Source organism: Centroberyx gerrardi, chromosome 1 (genome assembly GCF_048128805.1).
Source record: "Centroberyx gerrardi isolate f3 chromosome 1, fCenGer3.hap1.cur.20231027, whole genome shotgun sequence".
Classification (NCBI taxonomy): Eukaryota; Metazoa; Chordata; class Actinopteri; order Beryciformes; family Berycidae; genus Centroberyx; species Centroberyx gerrardi.
Window position 1 is genome coordinate 28,644,129 of NC_135997.1, and position 23,352 is coordinate 28,667,480.

Consider the following 23,352-nt stretch of genomic DNA (forward strand, 5'->3'; position numbering starts at 1 on the left):
ACTGCTATAGTAGAATACTGTCATTGCTATAGTAGAATACTGTCACTGCTATAGTAGAATACTGTCATTGCTATAGTAGAATACTGTCACTGCTATAGTAGAATACTGTCACTGCTATAGTAGAATACTGTCATTGCTATAGTAGAATACTGTCACTGCTATAGTAGAATACTGTCATTGCTATAGTAGAATACTGTCATTGCTATAGTAGAATACTGTCACTGCTTTAGTGGAATACTCTCACTTTTATATATAGAGTAGAATATTGTCACTGCTATAGTGGAATATTGTCAGTGTTATACATATAGTAGAATACTGTCACTGCTATAGTAGAATACTGTCACTATTATATATATAGTAGAATACTGTCACTGCTATAGTAGAATACTGTCACTGCTGTAATAGAATACTGTCACTGTTATACATGTAGAACATTTTCAATGCTATAGTAGAATACTGTCACTGTTATAGTGGAATACTGTCACTGTTATACATATAGTAGAACATTTTCAATGCTATAGTAGAATACTGTCACTATTATATATATAGTAGAATACAGTCACTGCTATAGTAGAATACTGTCACTGTTGTACATAGTAGAATACTGTAACTGTTATAGTAGAATATTGTCACTGTTCAATGACATGTTGTTTATACTTCCAGCGATAGGTGATCTGTCATCGTCGCGATGGTCATTGCGCCCATCGCTGAGACTTAAATTGGATTGAACTTTGACCCCATCGCTGGCTCAGTTGTCATGACAACATTATGGAACTCTCTTATCCTAACATCGATTAATTCTCTGAGCTCAAATTAAACGGTAATCAACAGCTCTGGAAGACTGTACTTTTGTAATAGACTGTAGAATAAATCGTACACTGAGGAGACAATTTATGCTATTTATCTAGACCTGGATAAAGACAATAGATTTACTTGAATGAAACTTCTTATTTAAAAAGAAAGAGTGAAAAATAACATTGCAAAAGCAGTTACATAACATGTAGGTACATTAGGCTATTCTGCAGACTGGTTTACAAACTGTATTATTATTATTATTTTCCTTTCAAATGGTTAAATTTTCAATTAGTGCAATTAAGAAAATATATTTCGTTACATGGCGTTATTAAAAGCAGACTGTAGCAGCTGGTTGACGCGCAGTGGAGTCTGTAGGCTCCGACTCGCTTTCAGAACAGACACAACAATAAACTTCACAACCTGGGAATATTTGCATTACTTTGAACTGATGGAAGAAAAGGGTAAGAACATTACTGTTACCTGTACATCTGAGAACTGAAAGCACTTGCCAATGTGTTGTGAGCGCTATCCGCCATATATTTTTTAGACCAGACATGATTAATCAAGGCTGCCTCTGTGATCATACTAGTTTACTATAAAGACGATCAGACCCTGAATAAATGAAAGCTGCTTGTTAAGTAGATAACAGATAAGTAGATAACAGCAGTGTAGACGCTATAGCCTACTAGTGAGAACATCACCAGAAGACATAAAAGTTGTTAAGTTTTTAAGCGGTAACTTGAAAGCACTCGACTGAGTTACTTTTAATAAAGACTAACTTAGTAAAGTAACTAGTTGCTATTTAGAACTATAGTAACAAAGTAAAGTAACTAGATGAGAGCAAATGACTGAACCTCTGCGATGCGTTCTATAATCGCTCTAGTGTTTATACTTTTTATGAGCAACAGCGTCCGAAATCAAAGTTGAGCGATGATGGAATGTTGGTGACTTTGTAGCGATGTAGCGGGCGATCATAAATCGTTGTACTATAAACTGCCCTTTATACATATAGTAGAACACTGTCACTGTTATAGTAGAATACTGTCACTGTTACACATATAGTAGAATATTTTCAATGCAATAGTAGAATACTGCCACTATTATATATATATATATATAGTAGAATACTGTCACTGTTGTACATATAGTATAACGCTGTCACTGTTTTACATATAGTAGAATACTGCATATACAGTATGATAATGCTTACATTTGCACCTGGACATCATCATTGATTTAACAATGAAATGAATTGCAGTGCACTAGTTTGTATTTTGCACCAGTTCTTATCTGTCAGTATAAAAAAAATCCCTTCCCTATCCAGCGTAGGAGTGAGCGTGCAGCTCTCTACATTTGGCTGTTACATAATGTGAGCTGTTCACTGGGCTTGTGGCTGAAATTCACACTGAATTAGTTAATGGTTAGAGGTGGGCTAAAAGCCTTCACAGCATGCTACTCTCTTTCAGTCCTGAAAAATTAACCAGCATCATTCTTTCAGAACCTGAAAATCACCTTCCCACCTCTGAGCGGACGCTCTCTGTTGCGGTATTCAGAGCAAAACATCGCCCTCCACAAGGAGAAAATCCATGCTGGAACCACGCCAAAACCTTCTGGAGGAGAACTAAGGTCTGAAATGTAGAACTACACAAGTAGGATGTTTATTGCTGAGCTATATCTCTCTGTTCAGCCTGTTTCCAGAGCAAGGCTTACAGTGCAGGTCGCTGCCTCTCTATTCAGCCTGCTTTTATCAGCCAGTAGGCTGATAGTGGAGTTGTCCCTCTACTCAGCCTTTGTAGAGGCAAACTTTCTCTGTTTTTTACACTTTGAGCCAGACACCCTTTATCTGCCTTCATATTTCTATTAGCCAAGCTGAATGCTGGGCCATTTTTCTCAACCACAACCAGCCGGCCTTTAACATGGTTTCTGAGAGCTTGTTCCATGGCAACAACAAGGGTAGCACTTGGAAATGGATGATTCTGACAATTTGTAGCCGACAAGGAACAGCCAGTCCAGTATTACAAGATGTGAGGAATGCTGTCCAATCTGGCTTCCCTGTACTCCAAGAGAGTTGTCTAGCGAGACTCAGTCCCTTAATGTTCATTAACTTGGAAGAAACTCATCAGCACTATACTGCATGAGTCTATTTCAAGGCCTCATGTAAATTGCAGAAAATATGCGCGCAATAATCATTAGCAAAGTCCTCCAGGATACAGAATATATGGTTGGTAGGTTGAATGAAAGTTCAAGGCAGAAAATAAATGTGTGCATGACTACTTACTGAGCCGATACGGATTCTCTCTCTTCTCTCTCAGGCTGTCTATACTCAAAAAACTGGAATACTGCATGCACGATATCCCAGTTGCTCAAATGAACTGGCATTGGAGCCAGCAGTAGACTGGTGGTTGCACTGGGCTGTGTAAATGTTATGTAACTGCATGAATGTGAAGCAGGGTGGTGCTGCAAGAGCATGGTGCTGAGCATGCTCTTTAAATAAAGGTTGATACAGGTGTGAAAAAAGCAAAAAAAACATTAAGCAATTAAAGCAATACCAATACACTAAATTGGATCGACACGGAAAGAAAAACGCTGACGTGTCTAGATTCACAGTGCTGTTTTTCTCAATCCAAGCTAAAGTACACAAAAATTCTTTAACAGTAACACAATGGAACAGGGGGTGAAGAGTTCCAGATCAATACTAATTCAAACATGGAAATACATTGTAGAGGTTGCCCTTTTCCTGGATCTGTCCTGCATTAACCGTGAAGACAATTCTCTCTCTTGAATTTCACAGTGCAACCAAATTAGTATACATTTAAAAACAAAACTCTGGTGTCTCTAAACCAACCAGTCCTTTCCTTGTAACTTCCAATGGTTGGAAAACAACAACTCTCCTTGGGGATGCAGCCAAATTGCAGCAGTGGTTTAGAAAGCCTGCAGTAAAAAAAAAAAAAAAAGCGGGGCTTCTCCAGTGGCTCCATCTGTATGTAGTCTCCCACATCCTGACATTTTAAGGATATATTGGTGAAAACTTTGCCCATTAAAGTATTGTTAAATTCAGTAGAGAGAGCAGCCTACTGAACTATTGATAGCAAAGATTTAGAAGGAAGGAAGCTTGTAAACAGCCAGCGGAAAGTGCATTTCAACAAGACCACACTCTGCAAAGCCTGGCCTTTTGCTGTGGGTTACTTTACAATGCGAGGTACAGTGGAGCGCTCTACAGAAAGACACCGAGACAACAGAGGGCACTTAGCTATTAGCAGACCAAAATAAAATAAAAAGATAGTCCTGTTTCCATCGGGAACATCCAGTCCAAAGGAGCGACCCTGGGCCGCTCCCTCCCATTCTATATCCATCCCAGGGACACACAACACCACAGCCCGGCTCCTAGGGAAGGCACTCATGCAACTTTTAAGCGGATAAATAAGTAAAAACAGCCCCTTTTTTTGTATTTTCTCTTTCTATAAAAGGTGCAAAGAGAAGTAAGGGAAGGCACGCGAGAACGTGCTGTCGCTGAGATGCTACAGGCAGGGTCTAAATCCTTTCAGGGTTCACTAAAAGCGCTGGCAGTGGCATCGACAGTGGCGGTACATTGAAAAAACAGCAGCATACGAAGAAAGAGTGGAAGGTGAACTTTACTTCCTGAAACTGCTGTCGTTTCTGGGAAGAGATATGACAAGCGACACTTCAAAATATAAAAAAAAGAGAGAAGCACTTCCCGGTGTGCCTGTTGCTGTTTTCTTGGCAGTCCCCATCTGTCGCTGGCGTTGAAAAGAATGAATTACAGCCAATTAAGGCGGCTGGTGCTGCACCAACTGAGCAAAGGGTAAACACCATTTGTGCAGGAAAGACAAGAGGTTTGTGATTTGTATCTCTCTGTGTCTCTGTTGCTGGGTTTCCATCCAAGTATTTTTACGTGACTTATGGTGTACCAAATTAGGAAAGCTGAATGCAAATGGAAAATTTCCATAAGATTTCCTCAATATTGCAAAAGAAACTAAGAAATGGTCCAATGTTGTCAGTAAAATATCTGTCCACTACGACCTCCCAGAAATGTCAAACATGTTTCTTCCACTTATAAGTCTCCATCATGGTGTGATGGCCTTTAGTTGGTGCATTAGAATATTCAAACTAGCACAAACTGGCTCTGTACTGGCTGCACATGAAAAGCATGCAACACTACTATATACTGAGTCTTTCACCTGTATAACTAAGTTACGGACTAGAGGTAAGGGGAGCTCACACTCACAAATGGAAGAATGGAATTGCTCTGATGATGGGGCAACTCAAAAAACATTTTGCACTTGTTCACTTTAGCATGTGACTTTACTGGTCAGATGTAGAATGAGTTGGAAACCTTGCATCAAGGCTTCTCGGTTTAAGAGGTTTGCTCTTCCATTTGAATTAGAAAATTGCCAAGTCAAATAGCATGAACAATGAAAGATATGAAAGAACAATAACTCCTCACCCAACATTTCATGTGGGCAGTTTACAGTGGAGAGAGACAGGAAAGATGGGAGAAAGAGATGACATACAACATAGGTCCTTGTCCAGATTTGAACCCCTGATGTTGCAGGTACATGGTATGAACCTTAGAGCCACCAAGATACCCCAACTTGCCCAATACTATAATACTCAATTCTTCAAATATTCTTCACTTACTTTCTGCTAATTTAATCTTCCATAATCTTCTTCATACGCAAATGAGATTCAATGACGTCACACAACAGAATAATTTTCTACTGGGTTCAGTTTGCATTGACTAGAGCAATATGGTAATGTATGGAGATGTATATGGCTACATGTTTTCACAATCAAAAAACAACAAATACATTTTATAATAAATGTTAACTAGCAAGCAAAGTAGCCCAACATTACTGTGCTCTAGTTATTGCATCCACTAAGCCAGAGAGATGACATCACATTCAAATAAAATGATTATTAATAAGGTCTATATGTCATCATTGTTGCGCAATGGGACTGGACACAACCTGTATTTTTTTTTTTTTACATAGTTCTACATTCAGTCTATTTATTCAGTTCAACCCAGCTTCTGGAAACACATCTAATTCACATTGAATAGTTGCCGGATCTCAAAAGTTTGCTTAAAATTTGCTTGACATTTGGATGGAAACATAGCTGCAGTGTCTGTCTGTCTGTCTGTCTGTTGGCGGACCTGTCTCACTGCTCGGCGGCAGAGCTTAGTCTGGCCACTGGAGGCCAAGCCAGGCAGTGATGCAGTAAATGCTGCAGTGTGTGTGAGTGTGTGTGTGTGTGTGTGTGTGTGTGTATGTGTGGGCTGATCATCCCCAGGCCTGGTTCAGGTAATGTAGCGGAGAGGAGGGTAAGCCGCCCTGACACACATGCCTGGATCATGGAGGCTAGCAGACCGCCGCGGGATGTGGCTGTGTGCGTGCATGCATGTGTGTGTGTGTGTGTGTGTCAGTGATGTGAGTGGGTGTATCAGTGTGAGTGAGTGTGTGTGTGTGTGTGTCAGTGTGTTCTGTCTAAAAACCTGAAAACTGTCTATTTCAATAAAGACAAATTACTAAGGAGTAGACTGGCCATTCTCCTTTTCAAAATAAAAAATAATGATACATGAAAAATGACAATGTGTCCTGCTGAAGTGTCCTTGAGTGAGACCCCCACCTGTCCACTCTGAACAACAGCATTAACTAAATGGATATGAATGTGAACAGTGTCTGGTCACCTTGACCCGCAGCCTGCTGGCCAGTGTCAATGTGATTAGCAAATCCTATCTATGCTGCCTCATTTGACGCCGAGTGTTTGGTGTCTCAGCAGATATGGATCAGTCAACACCGGCAGTCAGCATATCCGATCCTATAGTATTAATTGGGTTAAAGTAATAATCTTTGATAACACACAATAGTGATTCAGCCTATAGCCACTTTAAGGTTAGGCTAAACAGCTGCAGACTACGCTGAGTGTAGTACAGTATGTTGGGTCAGCTCCTACATTGAGTGAAAAACACCAAAGCAATGACTGCTTATCACTAAGGTGTCACCAAAATCAGGAAGAACATTAAAGACGCATCTAGTAGTGTTAGAGAGGTTAAAGACTCAGGTAAAGGTTCACTGAGACTGCGTTAGGAGTGCAATCTGCACTTTTGTTTTTACCTCAGTTGCTTGGGCTACGAGTGCAGAGTTTTGTCTTTATCACTAAAACATTTATGCATTTCAAGTTGTGGTGCAAATAATCCCTCAGAAACAGCACTGCACAGGAAAATAGCCCCCTTCATCACCAATGGCAAGTGCAAATTTTGTGCTTCAACTTTAATCCACCAAGACCCTTGCACCCTAAAGCCCATTTATAATTGCAGCATTCTCTGATCTGACCTGCGTTTCTAGGACTGAAAACTCTCTCCCTTGCTTGCCGGACTTGCTGGCAACAATGCCTGCGTTTTGCCAGCAAGACATTATCTGATCTGATCTACAAATAATTTACACATGTATGACCATGACAGGTGCAAAGAGGCTTTATTTTTTAACCAGCGCTATTAGACAACTTTCCACTCATGGCGCACGATTTGTGAATAGCATGGCATTCTGATTTTGTCATTTTGGTGACCAAATCAATTTGTTAGAGGGGTTAAAGACTCAGTATAGCAGTGTTAGAGGGGTTAAAGACTCAGTATAGCAGTGTTAGAGGAGTTAAAGACTCAGTATAGCGGTGTTAAAGGAGTTAAAGTCTCAGTATAGCGGCGTTAGAGGGGTTAAAGACTCAGTATAGCAGTGTTAGAGGGGTTAAAGACTCAGTATAGCGGTGTTAAAGGAGTTAAAGTCTCAGTATAGCGGCGTTAGAGGGGTTAAAGACTCAGTATAGCAGTGTTAGAGGGGTTAAAGACTCAGTATAGCAGTGTTAGAGTTAAAGACTTAGTATAGCGGTGTTAGAGGGGTTAAAGACTTAGTATAGCGGTGTTAGAGGGGTTAAAGACTCAGTATAGCAGTGTTAGAGGGGCTAAAGACTCAGTATAGCGGTGTTAGAGGGGTTAAAGACTCAGTATAGCGGTGTTAGAGGGGTTAAAGACTCAGTATAGCGGTGTTAGAGGGGTTAAAGACTCAGTATAGCGGTGTTAGAGGGGTTAAAGACTCAGTATAGCAGTGTTAGAGGGGCTAAAGACTCAGTATCTAGCAGTGTTACAAGGGTTAAGGACTCAGAATCTCATTTCCTGATCAGGTTGCAGACCAGTCGGGCCCATTTCAAACTTGTTTCATTTCCAAGACTCCAATCTGGATGAACTGCTGTCGTGTGAGATGGATGGCTACACAAATCTCTGACAGACACTAGCGATGACAAATGGGAATTGAGAATGAAAATACAAACAGGAACTGATCAAGTTTATATCTGTCCCTGTTTGGTGTCGTGCTATCTTGCAATAACGTGGGCACTGTGATGTGTGAATCCTTATTCCCAGCTCCTCTACAAGTTTGCGCAACCATACTACAGAGAAGTTTGTCATTTAGTGTAAAAAGCTTTCAGTTTTCACAGTCTGTTAGGGTTTTAAAAGTTGTATAGACTGTAAGTAGCATTAGATAATGCTTCTGGACTATCTACTGAACAACCCAATCCCAAAGTGGACGGTGCTTCCTAATGGGCTTTTATCGTCATGGCTCAGATCATCACTTTGAGGAGATTTTATAGTAGAAAATAGGTAAAATAACAAAATGACGTACATTTTAGTGTACATTGGTCGCATCTACAGCAGCAGGGTGGTGCAATTTTCAACCAGAACTTCTGAAAAGATGAGAGGGGAGTATAACACTTATTACTGATACCTTGATACTGATACGTCTTTTCTCTCTCTCTCTCTCTCTGTGATCAACAACAAAAGAAGCATTATTGATTCCCTGCTGACAGAAATCTCTCTGTAAAAGAGACTTCAAAACCCACTGGAGTGGATCACAATGTGAGCGATGAGCCTGCTGTTTACACTGGAAGAAGATGTTGCAGCTGGGAGGTAAGTGGACACCGTATTGACTAGAGCAACAGGTTATCTATGAGTGCATTTTCACGTGCACACACACACACATACACGCGCACACTCGCACAGACAAAGTATCTTTCGTAAAACCATAATTACAAGCACGCGAACAGAGCGGCAGTGCATCAGTCAGGGCTGTAAATGCAGGCCAGCTAGTGGACATACCTGGCAGTGGGCCTTGAGAGGCCAGCAAATCAATTGAATGTAGTACACACACACGTACAAGCACGTACACACACACCTACACACACACATACTCCGACCACATAAAAGAAAAAAACAACAGGGTTTTTATTGGATGCCCAGAAACGGTCGGTGATCAAACTCCAACAACCAAAAGAGCCACAGTGATTTAGTGGAGCGAAAATCCAATATGGCTCCATCCAAAGGTAATGACTTCTTCAGGCCTTCCAGCTGATTCTCCAGAACAGGAGAGCGAGGGGAAATAAAACACACGCATCGGACAAATCAAGCCTTTGTGTGGTACAACGCGGACTCCTGAAAGAGCCCATATTGACATCGCCTCTCTTCAAATCAAGTCTTTTTATACCTTCAATCCCTCCCAATACCAGCGGAGACAGCGGCTGCTCCACTAAAGTCAAACTGGCTTACGCCTTCCCACAGTCTGAGGGTGCAAACCGCTGTGAGAGGAGGAACCGCGGCAGTGCTGGTAATGACAGCTCTTAGTTGTTAGTCGTTACATGAAGGCATAGAGGTGAGCGCTATGCCAACAATAAGCCGGACCGGGGCGGCAACAGCGCGGAATATTTATCCTGCATACCACAGGCTGCGGTACATTCTCCCCGAAACACTGACCTTTAGAGAAACACTGAGAAAAAACTGTAAAACTGCAAGCACTGGTAATGACTGTAATGTGCTCAACCTTCACTATGCTTCCTTTTACTGCGCTATTACAGAAATTTATAAAACTATTTGTGGCCTTGGACAAGACAGCTAACCTCAAATTGCTCCGGGGAAATTTGGGCAGAGAAAATGAATGAAAAATGCTCTTCCCTCGCTCAACAAATACCGTTGAGGTGCCCTTGATCAAAACAGGTAATATCAAAGAGCTGCAAAGGAGCTGCTCAGTAGAAGACTGAGGTTGTACTGGGCAGCTCCCAGGTATGTACATGTGGAATTGTGTGCATATTGTATTGCATTGTATTGTATGAAGCAGGGTATTGCAGAAAAATTGCATCTTCAGTCAGATATTCCTGCATAAGCAAAGTTTTAAAAAATGCCCTACAGTGTCCAGGAGCCGATAAATCACCGGCTTCACCTTCCCTGCCAGGAAACTACTGAAACCCCCTTTTGAAGCACTCTTTTGCTAAGAGTTGAAATAACTCCTAGTGTAGCACTCGGTGCTCTCAGCATTACAACATGCTACGCTCTCAACGCTGCCAGCGATATGAAAGAACGCCTTCTTTCCATTGAGAGTAAAGGTAAAAATAAGGCAGCGCTGTAGAGAGAGGATCCTGGCGGACTCACTGCCCCAAAGTCCCAGACTCACAACTCACCTCTATAACCTTCCCCTTCCCCTAACCATTTATATTTCGCTGCTATATCCATTACAAATGGAAAAGACCATCACATTTCTTAAGATTGTCTTCTGTTTTTTTTTTCATTATACACATTGTCTTATCTGTCAGTGTGGGTGTGGCCACAGGTTGTGGTGAATGGAGATGCTAACATATTGATTGTGAGTCGTGTTGCACAAACTGGATTGTGCATTAAATGAAAATCAATAAAAACATTTGATCACGAAAAAGAAATACGCACTTTCCAGACTCACAACACGCCTCTATAACCTCTCCCTCCTGCTATCCCTTGTATCTCACTGGCATATCATTGTTTTTAGCACTTAATATTGAGACAACCTTGAAAATGACTGTGGATACTGTATTGTATAGCCAAGCAGCTCTGGCAACTTTCTTTCAAATTTCATTCCAGACACACACACACACAAGCTCAAGCTCTGGCTCCATGTCTTAGAGTTTGAGATGTACCTGCTCTCTCGCTGTCTCTTGTATCATCTCAGTTTTATCATCTTCTATGCTGATCTGGATTTGTGTCTTTTGTTTTTTCAGCACATTACCAACCTGTTCGTTGGAAGCGCTTTACAAATTTATTTGACTTGCCATGACTTTTCCAACAGGTTTGTAAAGCCTCATTAACTAGAAGACTCATCCTTCATTAGAGCCAGCTTTAGGGCGACGCAATAATTGCCACCCCTAAATAATTACAGCAGAGAGTTCTTTACCGAGGTAAGTAACAAACTCTAATCCTGCTAAGTAGGTAATTAAGGGGTGGCAGTGGCTAATGCTACTTTACACCATGCTAACGGTATGAAATGAAGAACATGCGTGGAGGGGGGGGGGGGGGGGGGTGGCACGGCGGCCTGCTGTTAGAATCTACTTTGATTACAAAAAACCTAACAGCAAGAAAAACCAACAGGGATGAATGCTACAAGTCTCCAGAGAATCGAAGAAGCGAGCAGGCCGGCGTAAAACAAAAAACAACAGAGAACATCTGGTTAATGGAGTGGGATTGTAGGCTTGATTGTAGGGGGGGGGGGGGGGGGGGTGTGTGTGTGGGGGGGGTGTTGTGTGAGCTATACCCGGACTGTTTATCTCTAGAAACCGCCAAAACAAGAACAGATGCCAATACGCAGCCCGCCAACTGATAAGAGCTGTAGTTAGCGCCCGGGCGGCCAGACACTTAGCCTGAATCACAGGACCTCAGCCGCCTCCCTCCCGTCCCCTCTGCTCTGTTCTCTGTTCCCCGATCAGCGCTGCGGCGGATCGCGCCTCTTCCCTGACACCGACGCCAGGGAGATAAGCAGAACCTGGAGCTGACCCAAAATGAAAGCTCAGCATGCACAAAAGCCACATTAATCCTATTGAATTCCTCAGCGTGATAGACAGCGCCGAGTCCGCTAATTAATTCAGGATCCCTTCTGCGATCGCTCCACATAGCACACACTCATATGAGCATATGAGGTGTACATATGTGTGGGCGTATGTGTGTGCATGCGTATATGTGTTTGCATTGGAGTTTGTGCATGGCTGCATGCGGTGTACTCTACAGTAGCTGATGTAAAAGTTCCCCTTAATGCCTTCATGCATTTATCCTGCATCTGTCCTGCATTGATACTGCAGCCAACTCTTCCTTGAACGTTATACAGCAGAACCCAATTAGTATTGTAACACAAACCCTAGTGCCTCGCAACCAGCCGGCTACCAGACCATTCACTGTCCCTTCCAACAGAGAACAAAAGTTGATTTTTTCCAAACAATTCCTCTTGGGAATGAACTGTATTTCAGTAAACATGCAGTAAGAAGTGGGACTTCTACAATGGCTGCATCTGTACATTTTGTGGTGAAGAAAGGTTTTGAAGCTGGAGGGTATGGATTCTGTGCGATGATGCAACTGGCAGAAAGGGGAAAACAAAGCTAACCGCACGCTGCTAGCCTGTCTGCCTGTCTGTCTGTTTATGTAGACTTACCTTTCATACCGAATTTGGAGCGGCGGCCATATTTGTTGATGAGAACAAAGAGGACGAGGAGGAGGACGCAAGCGAAGCCCGCCAAGCCCACGGCGATGGACACCTGAGGGAGAAGCAGTGGGTCAGACTCAGGCAGCAATGGGAATTTTATGTTCACAAGATAAATATTGCAATCGGCAGTGTAATCCAGTGAATTATACCAATTGAGTAATGCAATCTGATTACTGTTGCTTTCTCAAAGATTACTCCAATCTGGAAAGAACGTGAAGTAACGCCTGTCTTGGATGTGATGTATTTCATCTGACAGACTATACTCCTCATCTACTACCCAGATTTACTATCAGTGCAGTGTGAGCCAGGAAGAAAAATTTACATTGGAAAAAAAAAAAAAATCGCAGCAGCTACTTTATAGTCACATGCTACAAAGCCTTCCCAGAGCCTTGGTCATCATCATCACCTACAACCAGGTTTCCCTTGGAAAAGATATTCTTCATCTCAGTGGGTCTAATCTGGATAAGTGAAGGTGAAATAAATAGATAGCTGAATTTTTTCAGTTACAGAGTACAATTTGACCATTATTTCATGATTCACCATTATTTCATGATTCACCATTATTTCATGATTCACCATTATTTCAATATAAAATGTTTAGGTAAATAATCTGACATGTAATCAACAAATAATCACCTATTCAACACAAATAGGAATAATCAAATCTATCTTTACAGATTACAGTAACCCTTTCACCTGACTTCCACTATTTATGTGTGCCATTAGATGGAGAGTTTTATCCAAAGCACCTTACAGTATCACGACGGTGTGTATTTTTAGATCAGAACAACTCCCCAGCTTTGGTTTCAAATGCCGTACAGAATCCCCACATCCCATTACATAACATTACAAAACAACATTACTCACTGTAGCATGGCATTACCATCATCTACATCATTAGTGTCAAAATGTACAGCTCCAAAAGAATGTTTTCGACATTGTTTTGTGTGTTATAATCTTTGTGCATCAGCGCTGCGTGTCAATGCGCTGTATAAACCCCAACTAGGGTCCTTTGGCAAACAAAAGCCAGTTAGACTTGGTTTGAAACACACGGCTCTCTAGTGAGTCCAGGGGCGACATCTTTAGAAGCTCTTTCATCAACATCATTAAGGAGAAAACTCACCCCGAATGTATCCTCATCTGGCCGGCCCGAGTCACTGTCTGACGGCGCCGAAGTAACTGGAACACAAAAACACAAAACATACGTTAGAGAAATAAAGAGAAATGCCAGAGAAATAAAACTTTAACATCTTGTGGTTTACAGTCCATTACACTAAACATATATAACAAACTAATGAGTATGTTTCACAAACTATGGTAACACTTTATTTTATAATGACCTTATTCCAGTGTATTAACATGTGTTATAGCTATGGAAATGTGTTTTAAGTATACACATAAGGCTGTGTATATTCACTGGAATAGGCCATTGTAAAGTGTTACCCACTGAATTACATTATTCACTAACTAAATAACTAATAAAAACAAATTATTTCACTGTACTGTGGTCTCTTTCCCAGTGTATTAACCTGTGTATTAGCCTATTTTCATTAAGTACTTGCAGAGTATTACAGTATACTTACAATGCATTTGTATTAACCTGTGGAAAAGTAACTAAAGTGCACATAATATTCAGTAAATACACTGACATAAGTGTTACCCAATACGTTACCTGAATGTTGAGAGTATATTACTTTACAGTTTTTCGTATTCCAGTGTATGAACCTGTGTATGAACCTATTTTCGTTAAATACTTACACAATATCACTGTGTACTTAAAACGCTTTTCCACGGGTTAATACGCAGGTTACTAGACTGGAATAAGGCCACCTAGTGTTCCCCGGTGTATTTCACCGACAGCATACTTCACTAATCGTCTCCACACAGCCAAGTGAATGTTTTAATTAATGTTTGATGAAAGTTTTTAATTGATAATTGAAAATGTTTGTGTTTTTCTCCTTTGTATTTCTCTCCTTGTGTGTAAACTGTGTTTCCCTGTGTGTTTTCCTAATGTGTTTTATTAAAATTAATTTATTTTTAATTATTATTTGTTAAATGAAATGAAAGTCCTGTAGTACTCTTGACATGGAGCAATATTCTTCTCATCCCAGGAAGTGTTTGAATCCAATATCCCTTTAAACATTGCTACATGTAGCATTTTTAAACATCAATACATCGTCAGATTAATTGGGATAGTTTGACATAATTACTGTAAACAAATGAAACTATGGTCAAGTTGATTGGTAGCCTCTATCTCACCCCAGTGGTATTGTTAATGCTGGTCAAGACCACATTTCCCATAAAACCCATTGCTTCCTGTCGCAAAGAGGAAGAACAGCACCCTCTTCCTGTTTTGTGCCATAAAGCAATATCCCTTTGTGTTGTAAAGCAATCCAGCAGATTTCATGCCAAATCCGCAAAATGCCACACAAAAAATGTAGTGTAGAGGCTGCCAATCTTTTCGGCAATGGTCTTGTTTGTTTACAATAATTGCACTAATGTCTCAAAATGAATGTGGTACTCATTTCTTGATGTTAAAATGCTGCACGTTGCACCTTTAAAAACCCAAATTTTGGCAAAGGGAAGGACAACAGTGTTTTGGCAAGTGGAGGGAGGAGAGGACTGGAAGAGGACGGACACAGAGCTATGAAATGAAATGAACTGGTGTCGGGGAAACTCCAGTCTGAGGCCTCCAGCCAGGACATCAGAGAGTAATTGTGGGCAAATTAATGGCCGCATGGTAGACTGACTGCCACTGGCTCAGACACACAGTACACTGGAGCACATTACTGTGTGTGTGTGTGTGTGTGTGTGGGTGTGTGTGTGTGTGAGCCCTAACTACCCTCTCCCCTTCCTTCTCCTCTCTCGTCCTTCTCTCCTCCTCCTCTCCTCCTCTCTTCCCTCTCTCCTCATCCTGTCCTCCCTCTGTCCTCCTCCTCTCTCTTCACTCAGCAGCATTAACATCATTCAGCCTATCAGTCTCAGTTCTGTGGCTGAACTCCCTCACATACTGCTGCTATAATGTTTCACACTCTCATCACCTAACCACCTCTCCCCCTTCGCTCGCCCAAGCTGTGTGTGTCTGTGTGTGTGTGTGTGTGTGTGTGTGTGGCAGAATGGCCGTCCTCTGCCTAATGCAGCCAGTCACACAGTCAGTGTCCATCCGTCTCCATCCAGCTTTATAATCCATGGCTGATTAGAAAGAATGGCCTCATATGGAGATGGAGGAAGACTCTGATGAAGGTCAGAGATCAGACCAGCCCACTTTGTTTAACTCCTCGACAGTGAGGCCGGCAGAACGGCCTGAGGCCAAACCACACGTCACACACAGGAGATTTATGATGCAGCGTGAGAGCAGGCCGACACATCGTTCCAGCAATATCACGCACTACTTATTCACAAATATTTACACATCACTGGCTATCAGGGTGGGACACTACCACCACACAAATGCTGGCATGTTTACACTGTAGGTGGTTAGTTAGAGGTTAGAGAAGCAGGTGTGTGAGCAGGAGGTCGCCAGTTTGAATCCCTGGACTGGCCGGACTGATCCAAGCAAGGAAAGTAAATGAGAAACGCTCTCCCCTGCCTCAGCAACTTGAGGTGCCCTCAAGCAAGGCATAAACCCCATTTGCTTCAGCTGTAAAGCTGTTTTGTGACCCACAGTAGGAGACTGTGGTTGTGCTGGGCATTTTGTCGGTTTGAACTGTATGAATGTGAAGCAGGATGCCACTAAAAAAAAGCGTATATGTTCAGCAAATCCTTCCTGGAGATTAATAAAACTGCAAGGATCCAGCTAACTCCCTTTATCTCTCCCTTTATAACTGTTAGCAACACAAAGTGACCAATTCTTACAGTTTTCACTATGGTTAATATCTTGACAGTCTTACAAAAACGCAAAATAGATGTCAGGATTTGGTCCACCAACAATGTAAAATGATTTGCTTTGGAAGGGAATCTACAAGTGGGGGGTACATGTGGTTTTCCTGCAGAACCTGGATCTGATAGTTTGGGCTGTGATTTGTTGGAACGACACCAAAACAAACAAGCAAACAAAAGCACAGATAAAAATGAATATACAAATATTCACCATATTCCACTATTTCTGCAAAAGAGAAGACAGATAAAGTCATGCTAAGTCAATAAATTGACACAAGGTATTAACCTTGGAATATTGACCATGGGGAGAAATTTGCCAGTCTTTGTGGGTTTATCCCCCTCCTCGTGAACTCAGGATGAACTGCAAGCGAACAATCTACCTGACTGAACTGTGGATGAACCCTGGCTGCTTTCCAATGAGTAGGGATCAGCTCTGCACCCTACACCCTGTGAAGGGAGATTTTAATAACAAAACAAGAAACTTTCCCAGGGAAAAGCTCCTATATGTTTGTGTTGTTTTCAACCATCTAGATTTTATTTTACGTATTATTCTTACAACAGGTAGTTTAGACCAAGCAATCCAAGCAGTAAAAGACCTGATCCGACTGTGACGATAATTAATGAATAATTCCCAACAACAGGGTTTAGTTGCAATGTTAACTCTTGCGGGAATTAGGGAGCTACACATTTCACTTTTCACACATTTCTTCCTCCCTCCTGTGTTTTCATTCTTTTAAGTACAGTACTTTGAAGAAAACCTTCCAGTAGAAAATGTGTTGGTAACCATTATATGAAAGCCATAATACCCTTGAGCATGTTATTTACTGTGCTTATGGGGACTTCAGCACTGCCAGCTGCCGGCAATGCATCACTCATCACCCATAATCACCACAGTGAAGAATGCTGTCTCTGGTATTAGTGCTATACTATCAGCTGCAATAGCTGGGTGAAAATTCCTCTTCCTCTCTACGGTATGCAACGCCCTTCACAGGCCAATTCATACCATCTTTCAACAGGCAGATATCAGCTCAGCTCACCGTCCTCGTCGATGTCCGGGGCCATGAGGAAGTGTCCGTACACGGTCTTGGTGACGGTTCCCAGAGGGTTGCTGGCCTCCAGGGTGTAGTTGCCGTTGTCGAAGTGCGTGGGGTTCTGGAAGGTCAGGCAGCCCTCCAGGTAGTCCTGGTAGAAGTCCATCTCAGTCCGGATGAAGTCGGTCTGGAGAATCTCCTGCTGCTTGTGGAACCAGCGCAGCTTGGGGTGGGGGTAGCCGCGCACCGTGAACTCGATGCAGGTGTCGTGGCGCCGCTCGGGTTCAGCCAGTTTCAGGATGACCGGAGGAACTGAAATAAGGAAGGAAGGGAAAACATTTTAGGCATTTGGCTGATGCTCCATCCAGAGCGACTTACAATGAGGGCAACAGCAGAATAAGCCTCAATTCCTAGATCATCAAAAAGTCTGATTTTCAATTCGCGATGAGCTGCCCTCTGGTATTCATGACACTGTTTTCCTGTGAAAACCTCACCAGTTTGGGTGATTTGCATGTTTTAACTTCAGTGGAAGGATTAAATGGTCCTCTATGGGTTGAGAAAATCCTGCCACCCTTGGGCTTACGAAACCCTTTCAAAAACAAAAATCGGATAACCTCAAAAATGTATGGCCAGCAGACTAAAAACAAGACTGTTTTTCTTTGTTCCTTAAAAGTTGACATTTTGGACATACAGGTCTTTTGCCTGACAGCGGCCATGAGCCTTTTGCGGTGAGTTACATATTGCAGCAGCACAATATTGGTGCAGTTAGGAAAACAAACAGATACCGGGACTCCTCTTGCTTGAAATAGATCCCCTTCTAATCCAGTCTGCTGTATAGACAGAGGAGTCTCCTCTGCATAAACAACCACACAGCCTCTCATTCCTGTCATGCAGCAACACACCTCCGAATCCACAACACTGCCAAGCTGAGAGGCAATTTATCACTTTAATACCATCAGATACATTTCATAAACAATTCATCCACTGATTTGTCTTTGCGATGAGTCACTCTTGCAGCTACATCATCAAAAGGAAATATTTGGCAGACGGCGTTACCTGGCAGTCTCTCTCCCTGGCTGCTCTGCATCCCAACCCCCCCCTCTGCTAATATTCTGTTGGTTTATGTCTAACTGGGTTTTAATAAAGCCTGCAGTCTTCTATATGCATGTATGATTAATCCTACCCATACAACCAGAACGTAGTGTGTGTGTGTGTGTGTGTGTGTGCCATCAGCATGCTCTAGCTGCCCTGTCCTGGCCTGTCATTCAGACGCCCCTGCAGCTGCCCCAAGGAATCCCCATCTGCAGTACCATCCCTGTGAGAATCGTGTGTGTGTAAGAGAGAGAGAAAGAGAGAGAGAGAGAGAGAGAGAAAGAGAGAGAGAGAGAGAGAGATGCTGACAATAATGTGTTGTATATAATTATTGTATAGCGCATTTTCAAACTAAATAATCATCTCAATAAGGCTTAAATGTATAAAGTACCTATTGTTTTTTGAAAACTGTCACTTTATAAACTGCTTTGGTGATATTGTTTCTGTTAGACAATTGCGACAATAAAGCCATTCAACTAAAATGAAAGAGAGAGTGGGTGTGTGTCAGTACAAGCATGCCTGCATGCGCATGTGTGTATGTGTGTGTGTGTGTGTGTGTGGGTGTGTGCAGAGCTGTGATTTTGTCTAAAAATTTGAGTGCAGCGAGAAAGAGAAAAAAGATAGAGACGAGAGAAAAGAAAGAGCGAGGAGGCGAGAGAGACATGAAGAGAGGGCGGCATATAGCAGCACAGCTTAACGGGAGAAAAAAGCGAGAGGAAAATACTAAATTCTCTGGTTGATGGACAGTCAGGGACCGATCCATTTTCCCCTCAGCGCGGCTGTCATCCCGGTCCCAGTCAATACAATACAAGTCATTACAGCGTTCCATACTGCTCTATAACAACATGGTGTCCTTGTGGCGCTCATACAGATGACAAGCTTTGATAACTACATGCCTTTGATCAGCGGGGACACTGAATACAAGCCTAGTTCTGCAGTGTTATCTAATGGTAACACTGGTGGCACCTTTCAAATGCCATGTTCCAGCCAGACCAGAGATAGGACATCATGGCCACCGGCGACAGAGGAGAGAATCAGTTTTGCGGGGCAGAGCTGCCAGATATTACTCCCTCCAGGCCATGGGATTAAGATTTTAAAGAAGCAGCAGAGTGACGTCACACAGGGCCCACAAAGATAGCATTCACCTAATTCCATATTAATTAGACATAAGTAACGGCAGTGTGAGGGCCTTGTGAAGAGGTACACAGAGAATTGAACACCTAACCCTGGCAGTGTTAGTGCCTTGCTAGCCTGGTTCCAGGCTCCTGAATCGCGTCTCTTCAGATTTTGTCGAGCGATTCAGAGTCTGGTGTTGCTTTAGTCAACGGCTTGTTCTCACTTGAAGAAACAATCCAGCCAATCTCTAATATTTGTTGAAATCACCCTCTTAACCAACATATTGTCTTTGCAAAGACACACAGAAAATGGCTAACATGTAGGCAATGTCAGGCTGAATAATGGAGTGGTAATGAAATGGCCATTCAGTCTGACTATCAGGCTAGTGCCTTGCTGGACCTATATAGTATCTATAGGACTAAGGGAAAGGCACATGGTGAATCATGTGAGTCCACGCTGCTGTAGAACGGCCATTGTTCCATAGAGGAGCAGAACAATGGGTCTGCAGAAGTTGCATTGTGGTTAATTACAGATTCGCTAAAGAAGGGAGCTCATCTTTGAATGCAGAGAATGTCACTTGACGGCTGGTAATTTCGCTGTCAATCAGATTACTCCCTAATCAGAGCAGCAGTTTAAGCTATTTTATGACATTTCCAGAGACAATAGGCTGCACTGGGGAGGAAATGTAATTACCATCAGAGCATGTGGTGAAAAATTAATAAGTTAATTTGCAGCACCAGCAGAGAGTGTCAACAGAAAAAAAAAATGCCTGGAGATGTACATCCATAGAGTGTCCGTCTGGAGGAAGCCCCGAAAACCAGACGTTGTGAAGCCAATCTGTCATTCCACCATGGTCCTTAGCAGCTCTGCTCCGGTAGGGAGTGTTTGAATTGGTGACAAATCTCCCCTGTCCTGTAGCGTGATGCATTAGAAAGAGCCACAATAGATCCTGCTCTACAGCAGCAAGCTTGCTACAAAGGGAAAAACGTCGGGCTCCTTTGATAAATATTGGCTTTGAATACAGTCTGTCCCAAAAATGCCCAGGGCCAATCCAAAGGGTATACTTACGTAAGAGCTGAGGTCTATAATTCATGGTCAGGGTATTGGAGGAACATGGCTTTTGATGGCGATCAAATCATTGCTTTATCATTGCTTTTATGCTGTGGAGGGTTGAGTTTTTTTTCCCTCTCCTTCTCTCTTTCCGCTCAGATCAAGGCTGTGAGGTTTCATCTGGGCTGGAGGGTGTATTCTTGCTAATTGGCTACATCAATTTCACTTGGTTTGTAACTGTGCAACACCTCATTGCATTCTAAATGTACCTGCATAATTTGGCTGTTCTCCCTGATAATGGAGATTTTTTTTTTTTTTTTTTGTCGGGTTGTAAATTATTCTCTGAGACTGGCAGTGTCATTAATACAGGATATATTTCAGTCCACAACATCGTCTAACAAGTCCATCAAAGCCGCCATCTCAAATCATGCAAAAGAATACCGCCAGGATTTCAGAAGCGCTCATGCTCCATGCATTCGCTCTGCTCACCTGCTGGATTCAAACAAGGCTTTGAAGATCTAAATGCTTTTCCTGTCTTTTTTGTCCTTTGCTGTCTGCCTGATTTTGCCCTTTTAAACCCCAAGTCAGAGGATTATTGCGGCAAACACTGATTCCTACTGTAACAGATTGGAATTGTCCTATAGAGCTTTGCAAATATCAAATAATATAAAAAATATAAAATAAATATATATATATAAAATAAAAATATGAAAAGAATGAAAAGAAAATATCCACACTTGACAATAGCTCCACCTAATGATATACATACCTACAACAATATCTGTTTTTTTTTATCATACTAATTTAGCGTAATGCAACGACTGGTGGTTGATTTAAGTCAATTTAAGATGATTTGACCAAGGACGATGCAACACAATACTGTTGCCTCTGTGACTCCCACTCATCTTTCATTAGCTGTTCAACAAGACACGAGACAGCGGTTGTACCAAGTTTCATGATTCCCAGTGTTTCAGACCTCTGCTTTAGGTCTGAACCTGTCACTGCTGATCGATTGTCTGAATAAAGATAGAAAGCCACACAAGTCAAACTCTACAAAGACTATACTTAGTCACCTCTGGCCAGGAATTAGCTATTTTCAATGGTCAGTCTAGATCACAGCCAGCAGCTATACTGTCTTTAGAACCAGGCAAAAGCTGGTCTAACCCTGATGGCCAGCTAGGTAGATAGTTTCTGAATAGTGAGCAGTAGGACGTTGATATCTGGTTCATTAAATAATTGACTGGGAGAAGACAATGAAGCTGTCAACTGGTCATATCACTCTAGTGCTGAAACTAAATGTCAGTATGTTCAAATCCTGCTGCATGTTATTTGGCCAGCTGGATAATCAGTGGAGACACAAAACCAAACCATACCAAACCATACCAGACTGTACCATACCATGGCAGGCCCCAGGCAGGCTGAAGACAGCTAATGGGGACAAGCCATGTGCTATCAAGAGCCATGTGTATGCAAGTTTTCATTCCAACCAATAACTACACCAGCTGATTTCACTGAATAGCACCTTCAGCAACAGAGGAATCATATTTTAAGCATATGGCCGACAGTTTTATCCAGAATAACTTATAAGTGAGCACATAGGTGCCCAGTGTCATGCTCAAAGATACTTCAACAAGACACATGGTATAGATGCTGTGGAGATTGAATCTATGATGTTTCTGTTACAGTACAGTTGAAACAGTATGGTACTCTCTGAGCACAATGCTGCCATGCCGCCATCTTCTACATTCTTGTCATTGTTGTCTTGGCCTCGGCCTGGTTTGTACACACCTTAGGTCTAACTACCTATAGTTTAATTTTGAAAAATCCTGAATGTGTCACACTGCGGACTCCTCAGCGGACTATGATGCATACTTGTGACATTGTGGGTTCACGTCCAGCTTCTTGCCTCTCCTCACTCCTGTCACTTCTGCAGTGCTTGTCCATTTGAAGCAGAATCTCCCTAAAGCTGTTATAGCAAACCCAAACTCACACTGCACGTTGAGCTGGATGGAGGAGTTGGTCATTCCCACCACGTTCTCTGCGATGCAGGTCAGCAGGAAGTTGTTGTCGTCTCGGCTGATGTTGAAGAGAGTCAGGTTGATGGAGTGGATGTTCGGCCAGTACACATTAGACTAGAGAGAGAGAGAAAGAGAGAGAGAGGAAATGAGAGAGAAGTTTAATAAGAAGCAGGTACAGCATGGCTAATATACAGTACAGTACATACAATTATTAATCTTTTCATCGTTAATTAAGATTAAATCCTTTTGGGAAAACTGGGTCACTGTGGCAGCAAAGTAATATGAATAGCAGAAAGCTGTATCATATTTATTTATTGTTATTTGAAGTTGCATTTTGCAGCTTCAAAGATATGAAAGCATGGGAGAGCAGTGAAGATCAGATCAATTCCAATTCTCACTGACCCATGTCAGCTGTGGACACCCGCAGGTTTTGTGTGTGTGTGTGTGTGTGTGCGTGTGTGCGTGTCTGACCAGGTGTGTGTTGATGGAGTGCAGGCCGGTGACGGTCCAGTCCACTTCTGGCAGCGGCGCTCCGGATCCATTGCAGCTCACCGTCACATTGTCGCCCTCCAGCACCAACACACTGCTGTGGCTCACACTGATCTCTGGTAGGTCTGAAACACACACACACACACACACACGCTCCTGTATATGCATATACATTTTCACAACAAATCAATCAATCACTTTCCATTAATGTAATAAATTTTGAACGAAGGATGCGGCTGAAGGTGGTTCATACACTCACACAGATACACACACACACACACACACACACACTAGCTGTCACAGGGATGAGTCACCACCAGGAGATAA

The 23,352-nt window shown here is 42.2% G+C and overlaps 1 protein-coding gene across 4 annotated transcripts in view; it reads right to left on the reverse strand.

Annotated features, from left to right (window-relative positions):
* ntrk3b (neurotrophic tyrosine kinase, receptor, type 3b) overlaps positions 1–23,352 on the reverse strand; it is a 151,100-nt gene that overhangs the window by 55,395 nt on the left and 72,353 nt on the right. For 2 of the 4 annotated variants that reach the window (XM_071897339.2, XM_071897338.2), the window contains exons 6-10: positions 23,008–23,150; positions 22,509–22,650; positions 17,267–17,572; positions 13,474–13,529; positions 12,300–12,402 (exon numbers count right to left, since the gene is read on the reverse strand). In XM_071897339.2, coding sequence (XP_071753440.1) covers positions 12,300–12,402; positions 13,474–13,529; positions 17,267–17,572; positions 22,509–22,650; positions 23,008–23,150 — 750 coding nt within the window. Of the gene's footprint in view, positions 1–12,299; positions 12,403–13,473; positions 13,530–14,691; positions 14,699–16,274; positions 16,309–17,257; positions 17,573–22,508; positions 22,651–23,007; positions 23,151–23,352 lie in introns of all 4 variants that reach the window. The other 2 variants (XM_078282988.1, XM_071897340.2) reach the window with 2 other exon arrangements.